General features: G+C 43.9%; 1 protein-coding gene across 2 annotated transcripts in view; it reads right to left on the reverse strand.

The window, feature by feature from the left end:
• Window positions 1-18,656, reverse strand: part of GATB (glutamyl-tRNA amidotransferase subunit B) — a 73,130-nt gene extending 54,474 nt beyond the window's left edge. The window contains exons 1-2 of one of the 2 annotated variants that reach the window (XM_028521899.2): window positions 18,430-18,656; window positions 16,393-16,543 (exon numbers count right to left, since the gene is read on the reverse strand). In XM_028521899.2, coding sequence (XP_028377700.1) covers window positions 16,393-16,543; window positions 18,430-18,605 — 327 coding nt within the window. In that variant the 5' untranslated portion in view covers window positions 18,606-18,656. The remainder of the gene's footprint in view (window positions 1-16,392; window positions 16,544-18,429) is intronic. The other variant, XM_036031896.1, reaches the window with a different exon arrangement.
• Window positions 18,657-19,248: the final 592 nt, after the last annotated feature.

Genomic DNA, 19,248 nt, shown 5'->3' on the forward strand with positions numbered 1-19,248 from the left:
CTTTCCCATGGACCACTGGAATACTAAGGTCCGACATTCACCTCAGGGCTTGCAGGGAAGAGGAAATGCCCTTGGCCTAGGCAGCTCTAGGCCTGCCTCTGTCCTAGGCATTTAAAACAGCTCTCACATGACACGGCCTGATTTGTTTGGACTTCACTTTGGGGTTGGAGGCCAAAGGCCCAACAACCAGCATTCCAGTGTGGAGCCTCGCATTTGGCCCGTTAGCCACGTTAGCTCAGAAGGGCTGAGCTGTTTGCAGCCAGTAAAAAACAAGATCGGGTGTGCAGGTTAACGGGCTTCCAGTCCTTCTCCCCACAACATTCCCGACAGTTACTAATTTGGCATTGCTCACTGGCAACCAACCTGATCTCCAAGAAGCCCCCTACTGACTGACAAACGGAGAACGGGGAGGCAACCCTGAGTCAGAAAGACCCGAGTCCAAATCTCGTCTCTCCTACTTACTGGCTGTGTGACTTGCACAACTTACCAGGCCTCTCTGGGCCTCAGTTTCCTTATCTGTTAGGTAAAAAATAATAATTAAGTAAAATCACTCAACAGATGGTAGACATTTAGTAAATACTAGTTTGAGAATGGAAGTGTTATTAAATGCAAAATGCCCGATTCAACCCAATCTTTATAAGCAAGCTGTTCTAGAAGGCAAGGGAATCTAGTTCCAAAAGGGCCAAACGGCTCTGCAGACCTGTTGGTCTGAATTTACAATCCAAGGTAAGGCACGACAGATGCCGAAATTATGTACCACGTCAACATAACATTTCCCCGTAAAGGACAACCTACCCTTTTTGTGATAATTAGTGTGTTATCGCCAGTGGAATAGAGATCATATTTCTTAACTCAGGAAGCTTGTATTACTGCATTTTCCACTTTACAGTGAAGAAAAATTTTCCTGGATGATATTGTATGCTTGCCTGTGGCTGAGAAAAGCTCCCATTCTCAAGTGAAAGAAACTGCCTTCTAACAAGGTGACAGCTATCACCAGGTAACTGAGCCAGGTTTCAGGCCCACCTCACTGTGCCCACCACACATCTGACTTCGTGTCGTCTAGGGCAGCAGCTGCCTTTGAAATTCGAAGAGAGTCTGTGGAGAAGACATGTCTGAAGGCATGAGGCAGACACGGGAATCAAGTTTTTAGAAAAATCATTGTTCTTGTGAATGTTTTTTGAATGGGGCCTCGGTCTTTTAACACAGAAAAATCTCCCCTCCTTTAACTCTGAATATTTGTCTTTCTCTTGTTTATTGCTTTTAAGAAAAGCATTTTCATGTTACAAAGGCGAAACCATGCAGATCCATTCATTCTGGGCTGCCCCCATCCTCACTCTGCCACGTCTCCTCCAGCCTACCCTAAGATTCACTCGGAAGGCTCTGCGCCTGCAGAGGGAGATTCCAGGGAATGACAAACTATTTCACATTACTGAAACCTCGAGAGTAATCAGTGACAGTGATAAGAAACATTAATTTCATGAGTGAAAAGCTCTAACGATCCCAATGAGATCTGCTTTCATCTTTACATAAAAGAGCAGCATCAAGTTGAAAGACTTGACTTTTGCTGAGATATGAAGCAAGGGGCTTGAACCAGAAGAGCTCTAAGATGTGCCGGCCAGGTGTGCACTACGGGTACGGGGAGAGAACTTGGTGGGACGAGGCCTGTGAATGTCAAAAGCAAATCTCCAGAGACACCTGCCGTTCTGTCACAAGTGCTCCTGCTCATGTCCCTCCGCCTCGGGAATATCCTGAAGATAGCCTCTGAAGGAGTCTATCAGGATGCGGATATTTGGAAAGCAAAACCTGTCTTGAATTTTACACAACTAATAGGAATACATCCCTTAAGAAGCTTAACAGCAAGCCACAATATCATGGAGGTTAAAAGGAAAAAAGAAAGAATTGTACACCTTATACCTATATAATTTTAGTAGTCAATGTAACCCCAATAAATTCAGTAAATAAAAGCTCAAACTTAAGTCTCCAACCATTAAACATCTGCGTCTAAAACTAAAAAGTCTATTTCATAAACCTAAACTTTCCTTTTAAGAATAAAACTACTGCCCTGGCTGGCATAGCTCAGTGGATTGAGCGCGGGCTGGGAACCAAAGTGTCCCAGGTTCGATTCCCAGCCAGGGTACATGCCTGGGTTGCAGGCCATAACCCCCAGCAACCGCACATTGATGTCTCTCTCTCTCTCTCTCTATCTCTCTCTCTATCTCCCTCCCTTCCCTCTCTAAAAATAAATATAAATAAATAAAATATTTTAATTAAAAAAAAAAAAAAAAAAAGAAAAAAAAAAAGAATAAAACTACTAATAAACCCCGCCCCCCAAACCAACCAAGCCAAACTGTCATAGGGCAAAATCCTGTAGTTCCTTAATTGTGTTTCCTTCAAGAGTAGGTAAGATTAAAAAACTGGCCTGAACTTTTAAAAATTGTCAATGCCATAAAAAAAGAATGAGAGAGAGGGAAAAAGAGAGAAGACAGAGAGAGAAAGAAAGGGAAAGGAGAGAAAAGAAAAAAAAAGCAGAAAATGAGACCAAAGCATCATGGCAACAGAATATGATGGACGATCTTCACCTGGACCGTGGGCTGGGAGAAGGAAATAAAGGTTGGCACTGAGACGGCCGTGCACACCTGGACGCGAACCGGGTCTCAGATAACAGTACTGCGAGCATCTCAGCTCTCTGGGGCATGGTGGTTATACAGTGGTCACGTAGAGAATTTTCTCTTCCTAGCAGACAGATGCCGAAGTGCTGAGGGATGGAGTGCCTGGAGTGTGCAACTGACTCTGAAAATGGCTCATCCAAAGGGAAAAATATTCCAGGAGCAGGATGCATATTCACTGTACTATTCTTTGGGCTTTTCTTTAAGTTTGAATTTTTTTAGATAAAAAATCCATGGGGAAGGGAGAAAGCTGGAGATAATTCTCCGCTGAAAGGATGGTGAGATGTTACAAGCCTTAAGGCGGGAAGAGCCTGGAGGACGTGGGAGCTACAGGTGTTGGCTCCAAAACGACACGTGCGGGTGGTGACACATGAAAAATCCAGTAGGGAATTCTCTACTAATAGCTATCTGTATCTAGATATCTATATCTATCTTTCTATATATACATACACACACATGCACATATATATCCTGCACACAGACAATACATATATATATAATCAAGAACATGAAAGGAAGATTTGCTCCCTGGTAGAAAAATAATTTTCCCCAATATTATCTTTTCTACTTGAAAATACTTTTATCTTCCCCCAAAGTTGTCTATGTATCTTCTTTTCTGTTAATGCTTCCTTTCTGTTGCCTCACACTACAATGCAATTTCTCCATTTGTGCTTCTCCGAAAGACTTCTGTGACTGAGAACGTCATGCTACTGCTGCTCGTGCTGTTGTGACAGGTGCCATTTTGAGTGACTTCAGGGTAGTGTTACTTGTGTAACACCCAACCCTGTTGGCCATCATGAAATGGAAATATATTTATTTATCTTTTAATAATGAAAAGAATATGACTATCATAATAATACATACATAAACAACGTTTACGTATCACTGACAGTTTATGGAGTGCTTTCACATACATTCAACTTCTGTGCAGAGATGTAACAATGGAGGAGAACAAGCAAGAAGACAGATAAGATCACTTGCTGGCTGTGATAAGGAAACAAAGGTTATGAGTGACTACAGGTATCTTGAACATTTATAACCAGCTATAAAGGAAAAATTCCCTGTTGTGTTTTGTCAGAAATGAACAATTAGCACATGCTGCAGAAGGCAATGCAGTCTGGTGCTTTATGCTAACAACGGGAACCAGGCAATGCTCGCTTTTTTTTAACTGAGCCCTGACCTCCCTGTGTTCTTGGGCAAGTCAATAAAGCCCTCAGTTTCTTCTATCAATTGGGGTCGGAGCCCCTGACCTTGCTCACTGGGGTAGCCTGTGAGTGGGTAAACATCACCGAAAATTCAAGACACTGCTGATAATCACAGATTACTGTCTGCCTGCACCTCCTCAGAAAGAGGCAGAGCATGACAAAGACCCCTGATTGATTTTGCCTCTTGCTTTTATACTTGTGAAAGGACATGCGTGCACCAACTGTTGGAACACAATACTTTACAGGCTCCTGGTTCTCACTTATGCTCCCTGCCCCAACTCCAGGCCTTATAGTAAGGATGCAACTAGTGGTGGAAGGCTGGGGAACGTGAAGGCTCACTAGCAAGAACCCTCAGCCATGAGTAACAGAATGTGCTTTGGAGGGACCCAGCCTGACTACACAAACTATGCCAACATCACCAAGCCTACGCTTGTCATTTCTGGGATGCCAATGGCAAAATGACTTCCTAACTTTGCCAAGATTTTAAAAAGAGTTAAGGAAAAAAATCTCCCAGGATGCTGCAGTGGAGAGAAGAGCCAACTCCTTTCCCCATTCTAAATGTGAAGCTGAAAATACATAAAAAAAAAAAGACCAAGTAAAAAAGGCCCATACTAATGGCCTCAGAGGACAAGGATATGAGGTCTGTTGAAAAGGTACCCAGTCATGTAGTACGAAAAATAGAGACACGTATTGAAGAAGATACAAGATACAAGAAACACTACATAGGACAAAGAGCCTCAGTCCCCTTCAAAGTAGGCATGTTGGGACCTCACACAGTTCTCCCAGTCGCCATCAGCTGCCCCATCGCATTTTCCTGATTCTCATCTATGGTTTGAAATCTCTTCCCTTTCAAAGGTGATTTTAATTTTGGGAAAAGCCAGAAGTCACAGGGCACCAAATCTGGGCTGTAGGGGAGACTGAGTCATCTGGGTGATTTGATGTTTCACGAAAAAAATGCATGAGACATGATGCAGAGCAGGTATGTTTTGGGGATGAAGCTGCCAATCACCAGATGCCCAGAGCTGCAGCCTTGCGAATCATCCAAATAGTTTCTGCTGAGGAATGTTCAAGGTTAACACAAAATCTGATGCTCATTCCTTCCTCTACTCAGTCATTTTGAATGCGAGGGCCACACAGTACACATGCTCATTCAAAAGAGTCTGCCACCCCCACTGACAAGTACAGTGAAGTCGTCATTGTTCACGAATGCACATTCCAGTCCACTCTGCATGGCTGCCAGGTTACACTGATGTCATGCAAACTGTTCTCATTATATTAACAGTGGCTGGACTTTTTCCAGACAGACCTTGTATATTTGTGGTGTGCAGAAAGAATTCCACAGAACCCACTCAAAAAGAGTGTCTTGCCTCTACTCCCAGGCACAATGCAGACACAATAAAGCTGCTTCATGCATTTGAGGGCACATTAGGGCATCCTCCATTCTCCTGCACCCGTGATTCCATGTGGCTGGATTTTGCTCTGGACTTCAAATTGTTTTGTCTCTCAAAGAAGAGCAACTTTTCTGACTAGTGACTTTGGGAAAAGGAACTGAGCCCATGTGGGTTGGTCCCTTCTGACTGAGCATTGTTATCGATACTATATAGCCTCTGGTATAAATCACCAAAACAAAGCCTCCATGAGTGCGTTCTCATCAGCATGCCCACAGACATGGCACATTCTGGTCTATACTGGCTATATGACAAGCTTTCTCCAAGTGCAAGGCCTACAGCTTAGGGCAGCTGAGTTCAACTGAGACGGCTAGAAGTCATTTGCTATACATCAAGTTGCATTTTTTAAATCAAGCTATTACCAGTAATAAAGCTGATAGGTTCTGACTCAAGAGGGGAAGAGAGTATTATTTTTAATGACTCCCTAAAATCACACAATATCATCCTGGAAACCCTTTTCTAGGATGGCACTCATAAACCAAACCCAGAAACCTCCGCCATCAACAACAACTCCACGAAACAGAAGAAAACCAAGAGGACCAGCTGCCACGGCCAGCCATGCGCGTCCTGGGAGGGCCGCGCTTTTACAGGTCTGCCGCAGTGTTCTCAGTTCTGAGACTGTCCGCGGGAGAAAAATGAACAGTGCCCAGCTGCATGATTTCAGGCTGCATTTTTATTACAGGCATCTAGTATAAATCACCCGAACAAAGACTGTATGAGCTGCCTGAATGTCACAGACGAAAACAGTGTCACAGAATACTGTTCGGCAATTTTTTTAAACTACTACGTACTTATATCAACAAAAGACCCCCAAGCTTTCATCCCCCCAGGCATGTCTGGTTACATGTTTATTTTATTTTCTATGCATTCCCACCTCACTTTCTAGCATTACGGACTTTTGAGAGCAGCAGTGTACCACATTACCACATTATTTTAAAGAGCTAAAGAGTTCTAGGCAGAGCGCTGTCTCCTCTGACAACGGCCCGCTGTTGCACTCAATCTCTCCTCCAAGTGCGTGTTTCGAGGGGAAAACAAACCTGCGCGAGGGGGCGTGGCACTGTGAGAAAAGCCCTCTCCAAACACAGCACTGAAGGTTTCTGGCTCAGACGTGAGTCTCTCGGGAGCGGAAACGCTACCTCGAGATGTTCCCTCTCCAGGAGGGAGCACAGGGCCAGGTCAGAGAGACGCTGCGCAGGCCCTGGGGAGTCCCCCAGGAAGAGGGCAGGCGAGATCCCTCAGGCTCTATGGGTTCCACCACCACGGCCGGGCGGCTCCTCCCAATTCCTCACTATTGCCTTTTGTTGTTGCTCGACAGGAATGAGATGGCATCATCATTTCCACACAAAAGTGAAGGGAGTGAGTCGTTAAGGATGAAACTGGCGGGGTGTGGGGGGGATAATGACCTTAATGACCCATACAGAAATTGGGTGGGAGTGTGCACCCCTGCACAACTCCAGGGAATGTGGAAAGAGCTCAATCACAAGAGGGTAAGATGAGTTGAGGTGTGTTCAGGTCTCAGCCGCAACTGGTGTGCAGAAGCGCAACACACACACAACAAGTGCAGAGGGCTGCAGTCGGACAGGAGGGATGCCTGGGTGGCAGGGCAAGGGCAGGCAGAGAGGTGCAAAGATGCCCTTCCTGGCCCATTCCGGGTCTGAGCTGCCCCCATTCACAGCCTTGGCTACAGCCCCCAGCTACTTGGTATTGTTCTCTGCTTCCTCCTGTAAGGTTTCAACCTCAGTAAAGTCTCAGCCCAGGCTTGAGGTTAAAACAAAACAGAAGTCTGCTCTATGAATTCACTGGGATAAGTCTGCTCTAAGAAGGCTTTGGGGTTCAAATTTACTGACTCTGTGGCCCAGGAACCCCAAAGCTAAGAGGTAAATATGAAAAATGGCCCTGGGTTTGACCTGGGGCATCTGGCAAAAGCCAACGTAAAAGCTCTTTGGTGAGATTTGCATTCCGCCAGCCACAGGAGTCTTATGAAGAAATCCCTGTCAGACATGGTTTCATCATCCCCAACACAAGATACACAAGGTCACGTACCATCAGGCAGAATCAGCAGACACAAAGGAGAGCAGAACAGAGAGCCCACGAACTTCAGGGAACAGAATTACTGAACACAGACTATAAAATAAGTAGATCTAAAATTATTAAGGAAATAACTAAATACATGAAAAAGGAACAAGACATTTTCAAATAGACAAGAGAAATTTAAAAGAAAAAAAACCACCAGGGACTTCTATAAATAAAAGGTATTCTCAGTGAAATAAAAAACTCAGTAGGCAGGTTAAAGAGCAGAGCAGACGTGATGAAGAGAGAATTAATGAACTGGAAGAAACTGTAGAGGAAATTTGTCAGAATGAAGCACAGAGACAAAGAATCCTAAAAGAATTCTCCACTATGCCACTCTCTGTGTGGTGACAGGTGGGGCTAGGGGCCACCCAGAGGCAGGGCTGCTCTCCCAGCGGTGGGCCTGGGGACACCCAGCGTGCGGCACACTGCACTGCTGGCTGATTAGTTTCGATCTCCTTTTGCCCATTTCTTTGGCTGATTCAGCACCTTTCCCCTGCCCCAGGTGTAGACCCCCCACTTACAGATATGGTAATGAAACAGCACATGCAACCAGTGTCAGTACTGAACAGTCGATGCCTCTATGTTGTATCAGCACGTGGATGCAGGTCTATAAACAAAGAGGGGTGGGCAAAGGTGGGATTCCAGTTGTGAAACAGAGTTCACTCTTGTATTATTACTTATTAATTATTGTATTATTGTATTACAGCTGTAAACCTACTTTGCCTACCTCTACCTCTGTATTACATACACATTTAATAGTGTTAATGTTTTGAGATATATACATACTTTCAAAATACCACCTACATAGATCAGATTTTCAGCAACTCCAATTATGGTGGAACACTGACTAGAAACTGAGCAAAGAAGGAGAGAAAAACCCAGATTCTAATCTGACTGGGGCATTAATCACGTGACCACGGGCGAAGCACAATAGTTATTTGCCCGTCCTCGGTGTGAAAGGACCACACTGCATGGTTTCCAGGATCCCTCCTAGTACAGCCAGGTAAGGTTTCTTTTACCTTCGGGAAGCCAGCCAGCTTTCAGACATGCCATGCTCTGTATTCCGTAGGACAGTTCTCTACTCAGAGCCTTGTTCTTGTCTACATGAACGGATATGAAAATCTGACTCTGAACTAGAGCAGATCAGGACTAATAATTGAACAGTGAAGAGTGAGCAAGAAGGGATTCCCAGAGCCAAGTATACTCACAGCAGCTTCACGGGTGAGGAGCAGATGATGAACCCTAAAAAGAATGGCTATCGTTAGCTAGTTACTGTAGGATCCGATAGCTCTGCACACCTCCATCACCTTGAAGGAACCATTGTATCACAACACTAAGTAATAACTGATGTTTCTGATAACCTTGAGTAATCAAGAAAAAGTTAGTTTATGTTCAATATACCCTATTTAAAAGCAAGCAAGTATAAAATGTAAAGAAGTTAAAAAATATCAGAAGTTCAGACACCTGGAAAAGTCTTTCAGATGGACTCCCCACGCATGTACACGGAAGTGTGTGTAATTAAACAGAAAAGTATTTATTAAGGGTGTTACATACAAGTTTTATGCAAGCGACTGTCGAATGGCTCGGGAAAGACCATGAGTTGCTTTTCAGAACCTTATGACCAAACACAGAAATTGCTACACACCACATACATGGGAGGATGGTCCATCAACTGTATGCAACAAATCTATACTGAAACAAAGGAAAAGCACTGTAATCACTACAATTAGATTTCATGTGAGAATAGTGCATGGCTGGCAGAGAGGTGGGGAAAGGGAAGGTGGTTCTGAAGAGGAAGGCTCCCAAAAAGTCACTGACAGCTGGGAAACGGTGTGTGGCGGGGAAGGAGTCAAATGCTCTCCCCGCGGGGGGAGGGGAGGTCAGGCTGCCTACGGACCGTGCAAGTCCGTCACCGTCATGAGTCACCCGAGGTCATGGAAGACATCCAGTTAATGACATCACGAGGCAAGAGAGAGAGAAGATCCCAGGGAGTTTAAGAGCTGAAAGGGAACCTTCCCGCATCAGTGTGCATGGGCTCGCAGACATGGCTCCTTTAAAGAGGCGAGTGTCGGGGGCAGAAGCCCTCACCCCTGGGACCCCCCACTCCACAATTGGGTAAAAGAGAACAATACGAAAGTGCCTCACAGAGTAACTGACAAGACTCAAGTCTGAGGCCACAATGTAATTATAAGTTCTACAGATTACATTAAAGCGAATCACTGAAATGGAAAAAAAATTAATAGAAAAGTCACATTTTGTCTTCTTAGTCAAATAACGAAACATCATCAAAGTGTGAATAGAGAGGTAAATATAGATCTGATTATAAATGTATGCATTTAAACGCTTTTCCCTATTGCTGTTTTCCAGAGTTTCTACTTTGCTTAGCAGCTTTGAGTTAAAAACTTTTATAACAAGGTTTAGAATTAAGGGTCAGGAAAGCGTTGCAGCCTGATGCTCTCCAGAACCAGTCAAGTATTTCTAAATCTATTAGGTGGCTCAAAACAGAAACTGTTACCAATATCTGCTCTGTTCAGAGGGCTAGAATATTGCAGATTTACCTAGCTGCAAATAAATCTGTCAAAAGAAATTTGAAAAACAAATTAATTGCAAAGTGCTTTACAAAGCATTCCCATTATCATTCCTTCCAGGGACAAGGCCCCTTTGGTGCAATCTGCAGGCGCATTTGAGAACGAACCTCCAGCACAAAGCCTCCAGCACAAAGCCTAGCGTCAGCACCGTCTGTGAGTCCCCACGGGGCGGGCATCCCGTCAGATGCAGTCACATCCTATCTTCCCTCTATTCCCCTTCTTCTTGCTAATAGTGTTATGTACTCTTGTGAATAAAAGCAAGTTTCATAAAATGAGGTAAACAACGGTTCAGTTTCCATTCTCCAGCTGCCAGGACCAATTCCAAACCCCTTTGATATGGAAAGCCTCAAATGCTTTTTCTGACAGGCTGATCCTGAGACAAGAGGGGAATGTTCTTGCACGTGTGTGTGGAAAGCAGCTTTTAGAGCCCTTTCCCCAGCTCTGAAAACAAGCAGCACTCATGTCTAGCAGAGGGCTCTGTGTTACGTGCAGAGACGAGAGCTTCCAGATAAACAAAACAAGGGCAGTCACCCGTTTCTGATTAATCTAATTGTAGCACACCCTGAAATTATCCAGAGTTACCCACTGGCCACAGCTGAGCCACCTATCAGTGGGCGTCGGCCAGACAAAAATGTTCTCTTCGCTTCCTCCTGCACAGGGACTGGCACCAAGAGGGGCAAGCGTTTCAAATACTGCATGTGTGCGAGCAGGCAGGTCTGCATGTGCATAAACGTCAAGCAAGACTGGACGCTTTGCCAAAACCTCCCTGTTACTGGAAACACTGACAAATTATGAAACAAATGGGCTTGTAAATCCCATGACATTTTATCAAACAAATACATTTTCTTCCTATTTCACATCCATGTACCAAGTATTGCAAGTAGAGAAATTAAAATGACATTCATAAATAGGAAACAACTAACTCTAAGCAAATAGCCTAGGATACTGTCTGTAGTTCTGTAGACAACCAATTACTTAATAAATCAAAAAAGATTGTGTATCAAATTATTATTATTTTGTTAAAAAAACAGGGCAAAACGACCAGCAAGGCGGAATCCCTGCCACGAGCATGGAGAACGCTGTCCTCAGTGTAGCTGTAGCCCTGCCGACAGGCAGGGAAATGCGCTAAATGACCTTTTCAGTCTGAAGATTTATGATGGGATTCCATATAATTCTAAAACTAAAGGTAAAACAAGACGATAAAATGCTTGGGGCCCTAGGAAACATTCAGAAGGAGTCTCACAAATCAGAATGGGGGCGGGGAGTTGAGATGGGGGATAAAGATGCACATCATGTCTGTATGCCCAGACAGTGTGTATGCTCACACACCCACACACACACCCACACACACACACACACAGAGCCACGCTCGCAGCAGCAGCAGCAGCAGTGTGGTCAAAGACACCTATTGCCCAGTGGGGCCTGCGAGAGGCAGGGCCTGCAAAGGGGTTAAGAGTGTGAACTTGGAAGCCGTACAGCTCAAAAAAATGAAACAGCGAAACGAAGTGTGCCCGTGCTGGATTTGATCCGGCTCCCCCACTCACTTTCTAACTGCGATGATGATAGGGCCTGCGCCTCGCAGAACTGTTCCGAGGTTCAAGTAAGTTACACACACAGCAAGCTCTCTGTCAGTATTAGTTGACTTCACTGCTATCGTTACTGTTAACCAGGCTGAAGAGACACCAGATGCTGGCAACGTAAAGCACCTTGGGAAAAGAGGGTAAGGCGTGAGCCCACTGAGGCTTGTGGAGGCCACAAACTCCTGGCACAATCACAAAACCTGCCACCAACTGGATGACCTAATATGGAAAAATCCACCCACCTTAAGACATGAATGAAAAGAGAGTCTTGAGAAATCAGAGCCAGAGCCCCAGCCCCAGCCCCAGCCCTGGCCCGGGTGTGGGGCTTGAACACTGGCGCACTCCAAGCTGTGTGGCAGCTGGGAATGAGGAAATTAACATAGAACCTGTTGGTTCAATAAAGCCCAGCGGGCCCTGGCAGAAGCCACCACCAATTCATCCCACGGAGTCACCTCCACAGTCCAGGGCAGAGCTGTCAAGTGGAAAAATCACACTGAGTACCGAGCAGAGGAAATAAAAGCAAACCCACACCTGGACACATCCTGAGTAAGACAATCAGGGAGAATAAGCGGATTACGTACAAAGTGTGCGGACTTCTCATCAGCAGTAATAGATGCCTGAGGACAGTGGAATCGTGTCTTCAAAGTGCTGAGGGGAAATAACTGTCAACTTAGAATTCTACACTATCATTCAAGAGCTGGGGAGAAACGGAAACGACTGGAGGCACAGACAAACGCGGCGAGGGCATCACCCACAGACCCGGAAGCGAGAAACACTAACGCAGGCAGGAAGGAGCGCCAAGAGGGGAGTGGGAGGTAAGAAACGGTGTTTGCTAGAAAGGGAAGCAATCAGATGGGCGTTTCCTCAGACTTCACAACCCAGCCTAAAAAGCTGCCTTCACCAGAGGGCAAAGGGGCACATGTTCCCTGAGGCTACAGTGGGAGAGCTGCCTGCCTCCTTGTTCTCTGAGGACACAGGTTTCTCAAGAACTGATTCTCTTGGTAAGTTCCTCTTCCCTATATGTTACTCCTTTAATGCCAACGTTTAGTTGGTGGACAAAGTATTACGGACAAGTATCCTGAAGTAATTTATAGTGAAAAGCAGCTGTTGCCACCACCCTCGCTTGCCAGTCCTGTTTCCTGGCAGAACCACCTCCAGACCTTTGAGCTGTCTTGTCTGGCATCTATCTTCCTATTTTTAAATAACATGCTGTGCCCGGGACCTTGGAAAATCCATCACCTTCCTGCCAAGGCCCGTGGCCATTTGCACGGTGACAATCCTTCCATACTCTGGGAAAAACACGGACTGATAAACTGTCCCAATGACACAATGTTCTCATTTTTAGGACATGGAGCCACAAGACTTGGCCCATTCCATTCCCATTTATGTAAGTTACAAGGTAGGATATTTTGCAATACTTTTATATTTTACTCTGTCCCGTAATAATTACCCATACTTGCCACCTTACTACATTTCCATTAAGGATGAAACACACTGGCCCTGAGTGCAGCTCCGTGGCAGGCTGAGTTGCACTGAAGTCTGAACAGCCGGGGTGGTAGGCAGGCTGGTCACTCCGCCCCCAGAGGAAACAGGGAAACCCACCACATGCATGAGTGTGGGTGTGAATGATCTAGAATGTGGACGAGCTTACTCCTCCTAAGAGCAGTGTAGGGTGGTGTTATAGGGATCAGATAGGTGAGTCTGTCACTGTTTGGAAGAAAAAAGAAAAATTTCACCAGCAGAAGGCTGAGGAACCAGTAGAGGTAATATTTATTAATATTTTCTTTATATAAAATGTTTAAAAATGTTGTTGAAAATACTTTGACTCTTGAGAGTTCTAAATCTTTCACTCATTGTCTTATTTTTTTTTAAAGTGAAAGGAAATATTTACTAGCCAAGAAACAAAAACAAAAAACAGCTGACCAAATAAGGACCTAAAAGGAAGAAGAGGCCTCCCCTCATCTGTGGCCAAAAATATATCTTTTTTCTTGGTTTATCAATTTAGAACATGACTTCTAGTTACAGTAAAGAATTTAGTTCTTTTATTTGTCAATATCCCAGTTATATCAGTTTTTAATCAGTAGTCGGTGCTTCTTCTATTATTATTACATAAATGTTTCTCTGCTGAGCTGTTAGCTACAATGCCTACATTTCTTTTCTTGAATGTTTAGTTTTACCTGGAGTTAATGGGCCTCTTTCATTTGCTTCATTTTTTATTACCTATTGCTTATTATTCTCAGAGACCCCAGTTTATATGTGAGATCTCTTTTATACACAAACATTAGACAGCTGCTGTTCCCACTCCACCTCCCCTTTTTCCTGAAACCTCCCTGTTCCAGAGTCTTCCATCCTCCTCCCCCATCAGGCCCTCTAGGCCTGCTGCAGAGCTAACGATCTGGAACCTCTCCATTCCTCCAGTAGGTTCTGTGAAAATGGGAATTTTTTTGAGAACCTGTCTGTCTGAAAATATCATTATTTTACTGTCACACTGGATTCCTAGTACTGGGTACAGAACTCTAGATTTGGGTAATTTTTTTCCTAAGATTTTTTTAAGGCACTCTTCCATTTTCTTCTAGCATTAAGTGCTGCATCAGCCCAATGCCTGATTCCTAGTCTTTTGCATGTGACCTTTCGTATCTCCTCTGTAAGTTCTGGTATCTCATCTTCACCCCTGCAATTCCTACACGTCATGAAGATGCGCCTGCCCAGGAGACTATTTTCACTCCTTGCTCAGGGTTGTTGGCAGCCCTTTCCCTTTGGAGATGTGTGTCCTTCAGTTCTGGGAAGCTAATCTGTGTTGCTGTTTGATAGTTTCCTCTTGTCTATTTCCTCTCTCCTGGAACTCCTATTAGTTAAATGTGGGGCATCCTGGACTGATCTCATTTTCTTTTTCCCCTATTATTCAATTCTTCATATGCGTGTACTTTCTGGAAGACTTTCTTGATTCATCTTCTAACTTTGCGTTTGGTGGGGGTGGGGGGAGGGTCATCATAATTCAACTTCTAAGAGATCATTTTTACTGACTGTATGTTTTTACAAAGTAGCACCATGCTCTTATTTCAAGGATACAGTAAGCTTCTCTTATCTCTTGAGGATATTTATAAAAGCTTTTACTTTTTAAAGTATTCTTTTTACTTTGCTGCCTCTTATTTTAGTTTTCCGTTTATTTTTGGCCTTGTCTATTATGTTGGACAATTTCCTCAAATATATGGTGATTTTTGACTGTCAATTTATGTTTCAAAGTAAGGTACTAAAATGTTGATTAAAAGTTCTACGTAAATACCCAGGGCTTATTGTCCGGTGAGCTTTATTCCAGGACAGTGGGGTGAGCAGGTGACTTTTTTACTGAGAGACCTCACTCCCAACCCTTAATTCCTTCCCGTAAAGACATGTAATTTTCAAACAAGTTCCTGCAGATTCCTGCTTGGGAGTGGGGGGGAGGAGGGGGAGAGGAGAGATGGTCGTGCCAGGTCACCTGAGTTCCTCACACTGGGCGGGGTAAAGTCTGCGGAGGCCCCGGAGTTCAGAGTGCAGAAACTGTCTGACACCAGTGCCTTCTGCTCTGCCTGGGGTTTCAGGAGGAGTGTTTCACCAGTCGAACGTCTCCCCAAACTACAGGCATCTGTGGGGGTGGTGCAGCTGCAGAGGGTCAGGGAGAGGACCTTTGGTCTAACTGCTCTGTATCCAGACTGAATTTATCCCCCCAACTTCACAGACCTCTGGCTTTCCACAACACTGGAAACTCCCATCTTGGTCGTTTCTGAGGCTGCATAGGACACAACACCTCATTTCTCACTAGCATCTCTTTCTGTGGGTCCTCTGTCTCTTTCCTTGGGTGGTAATGAACCCTACTCTGCTGAGTTGGGTCCTCTCTCATCTACCTGCTCTCATGCACTCAGGTGTTGTCTCTTACTCTCTTGGAGGTTTTTAACTTTGAAATTCTTTTACTATTATTTCAGTAGGATTTCCTTGGGGTAAGGAGACAGAATAAATATATACATTTGATTGTCCATATTAATCAAATGCCTCTTTAACTGCCCTTTATTTCCTTGGCTCCTACTCATCCGCATTTTAAGAAAATTATTTTACTGCAGTAAGAATATGCAACATAAAACCTACCCTCTTAAAACACATTTTTAAGTGTTCAATACATTACTGTTGACTATAACTCATCAGCATTTAAATATTTTCAAGCCTCTTCAATATGAAAGAAATTAGGACTAATAAAAATTTTTCTTGATTCCACGTCTCCTTTCGCCTGTTGTATTCTCTCTTCCTTCCTAGGCAAATTTCTTCTTTTTAATTTTTAATCCTCACCAGAGGGCATGTTTCCATTGATTTTAGAGAGAAAAAGGAAGGGGGAGAGAGAGAAAAACATCGATCAGCTGCCTCTAGTACCTGCCCCAACTGGGGACTGAGCGAGCAGCCTAGCACAGCCCTGACTGGGAATCCACAGCAACCTTTTGGTGCACGGAATGACACACTTCACGACACACCTTCCCAAATAGTCTTTGAACCCAAAGGCAAGGACCATTGCTCATTTTTTTCCCCAGTTTATAGCTGGTATTTAGTAGCCATTCTAAAATGTGTGTGAAATGAGTGAATAAATATATGAATACACATGATGCTTAGACTTAAAAACAATTACAGAGATGGGCCTTTAGAAAACATTTAGTCCATCCTACTTCATCCAAAATTCCCTAAACGAGTATTTCCTAAGAGCTATGCCAAGATATTAAAACGAAGAAATCGTTATCTATGTTCAATAAAACATAAGCATTTTCAAGTAGGAGAAATTTAGTAATGTAGAGAGGATCAAAGAAAAACCTTACCGGCAAAGTTCCAGGCAGAGATGCATCGAAAAATGATACCAAGGAATTTGGAGGTGCCACAAAGTGGACTTGAGATCCAGAGAAGAGTTTAGAGTTGGAGGAGATCTGGGCATGAACTTCCAGGCCTACCACAGCTGCCCATTCGTGCTCACTAAAGAGAAAGACATAATAGTTAAGAAATAGTTAGATCTGTTACTGTATGTAAGTTTCTATGAACCTAAACCACAAGTGTTAATTTCCTATTTGTATTTAACTTATTAACATTTTATTTCCTTATATTAAAAAATGTATCATCTTGTCATAGTGATTAAATCAAAAGCAATTTATAATGAACACCTACAAGACCGGCAAAATAAAATTCATTTACAATGTGGCATAGAGTTCACTGTACAAACAATAACGTGATAGAAAAAGGAAAAATTTGACATCTTAAAACAACTTAGAAATGGGTATCAGGTGGTGGCAACTGCTTGGCTGACTTCAGTGAAAAGCAGCCTTTTCTAAATTAATTGTCTGTTATCAATTAATCATTCAGCAAATGAAGAATGCTGAACTTGCAAACATGTTTAGAATTAACATCAGAATTCTACCACCAGAGAAATGATGGTAAATAGTTGCACATCTCATCACTTTAAAAAGAAATTCTCAGTTATGTTTTGAATTCATTTTATAACAATGGCTTGCAAATAAAATGATTAGTGACATGAGTGTAATCAATCACTACTACATGATACGCTCCTGGAAATTTTGTGCAAAGGGAAACATTATTAAACCATCAGATTTGGCATTTTTTGGTGCCCAATCACTTTCTGTTCCCAAGGTCTGGTTCCAGTTCCCTTTGCTGGTTTGTTTATGCTTGATTGTTATCAAGAAGCTGTTAAATGCTATAATCTCTCTTGTCTGGCCACTCCTCTGTCATGGGTGTCTCTACGAACATCACATACCCAGGTCCTTCTGAAACCCATGTATCCTGGACAATCTGCAGATAGCCTGTTTACACATCCTCTCCCCAAATTTTGTCTGTTCCTACCCTGCTTTTCTCCCAAGCAATTTTCTGTATGATCTAGATTTTTGTTGACATGTATTGGATTTTGATCCAATCATTTCAAAATATAAAGTTCTACATCCATATATTGTGAGATTAATTCCTTTTTTTACAGCATGTAATTGGAGAAATTAAACAAAGACTATGTTAAAAATCCTGTCATTAAAACATTATTCAAAGTATTTTTGCAGTTTCATTACATAAGAAAAAATACTTCCCATTCAGTGAGATGATTTATGAAAAGTATAGAAACTGAATGCTTCTGGACACTTTCCCTCTATTCCTCCAACTGAAAAGCAAAAAGTAATACCAACCTAACTATCTCAAAGGATTCACGGAATATTAGGCATGTGCCTTACACTTATGTATTCAAAAGGCAACTGTCTTACATAGTGAAGTATAAACAGCGGTTCAGAGGATAGCCAGCAAAATGAACAAAGCTCTCTACACAACCAGAGGAAAGAGTTCTTGTGTTGGCTGCCTACTCTTAGGTGTAGACAGACACACATGTTCAACACGCAACGCCTCCACAGATAGGTGGTGCTTTCTGACTAATGACATTAAGCGACCACTATGCAGAGCCTGTAGGTAAAGGCTCCCCTTCTCCCTTTAGAACACAGCTGGCCTAGAGTAGCGCTAAATGTCAGCTAAATAAGATCCCGCTTCTAGTGTCACAGACCCCATTGCTGGTGCTATTAGTAAGGTGACTGGATCCAGTGTTCTGTGTTGCTTTAGAGTCAAGAAACCACCTGGGATTTTACAGTTGCGAATCTATTTGAGGAGAGAGGTTTACGTGTGTGGAGGCGGGGCTGACAGAGGGCAAGTTTTGTGCTTTCAGGGCTGCAAGTAACAGCGCAACACCTTCCTGCTCAAAACTTAAACGGACAAACAAAAATCGTCTACACTGAACGCTGAACTGAGTGGCCATCATCTCCCCAGTCCCGCAGTTCCACCTCGCACTGAAGTGGGCAGTATGGGATGAAACAGTATACCCTTTCCTCGGCTTCCCGGCCGTGGCGAGGTGCTGCGGGGCCACTGAGCTCTGCCCCCTTTTCCCGCTGCACCTGGACCCTGTCGGGGCCCCTCTTCCGTGGCGAGAACTGTGGTCAATGCAGGCTAAAGCCCAACGCCTTCCAGGGCAGCACCCGCGTAGCATGGGCGCCGCCATTGCCCCTCCGGAGTCCTGGTCAGGTGACACAGCCTCCCTCTGCCGCGAGGGCCTCTGGGAAGCGTAGTTCTGGAAAAGTGTAAAAACTCTAGAAGCTCCGACCGGAAGACTTCCATTCCCGGTGAGCCCTGCGAATCGAAGGCTGCCGGAACCCTGGCGGAGAGGGGAGGGAAGGAGAAATAGAGGAGAGCGCTGGAGGGTTTCCGGGTCGGGAGGGGTGACTCCTCCTAGTGGGGAGTCGGGGAGCTGTGTGGCTCTGAACGTGTTTACGAGTTTCAGCGAGGGGCATCCAAAGCTTGGGAACCTAGCGAGGATTTTGCACCATAAATTAATCTTTCGAGATGAAGTCAGTGTCGTTGACATAGCTCAAAGACTTCCTGAACCCCCCAGACCAGCTCAGTGATTTTCTCTGTCCAATTTCATACACTAATTTCATGAATGCATCAAATACTTATTTGCATGCCTATTGTATGCTAGGCACAGTTTTTAGGCACTGGAGATGCAACAGTGAGCTTATGTACTTGGTAGAGGAGACATACAGAAAAGTTAACTAAACTACTTTCACGAAGGTGTTAAGTGCTACATTCAAGCAAAGATGCTTGGAGACAAACAGAACAAGCTTGAGCCTTCTAGTGCATCTTTA

This window comes from Phyllostomus discolor, chromosome 8, assembly GCF_004126475.2.
Source record: "Phyllostomus discolor isolate MPI-MPIP mPhyDis1 chromosome 8, mPhyDis1.pri.v3, whole genome shotgun sequence".
NCBI lineage: Eukaryota > Metazoa > Chordata > Mammalia > Chiroptera > Phyllostomidae > Phyllostomus > Phyllostomus discolor.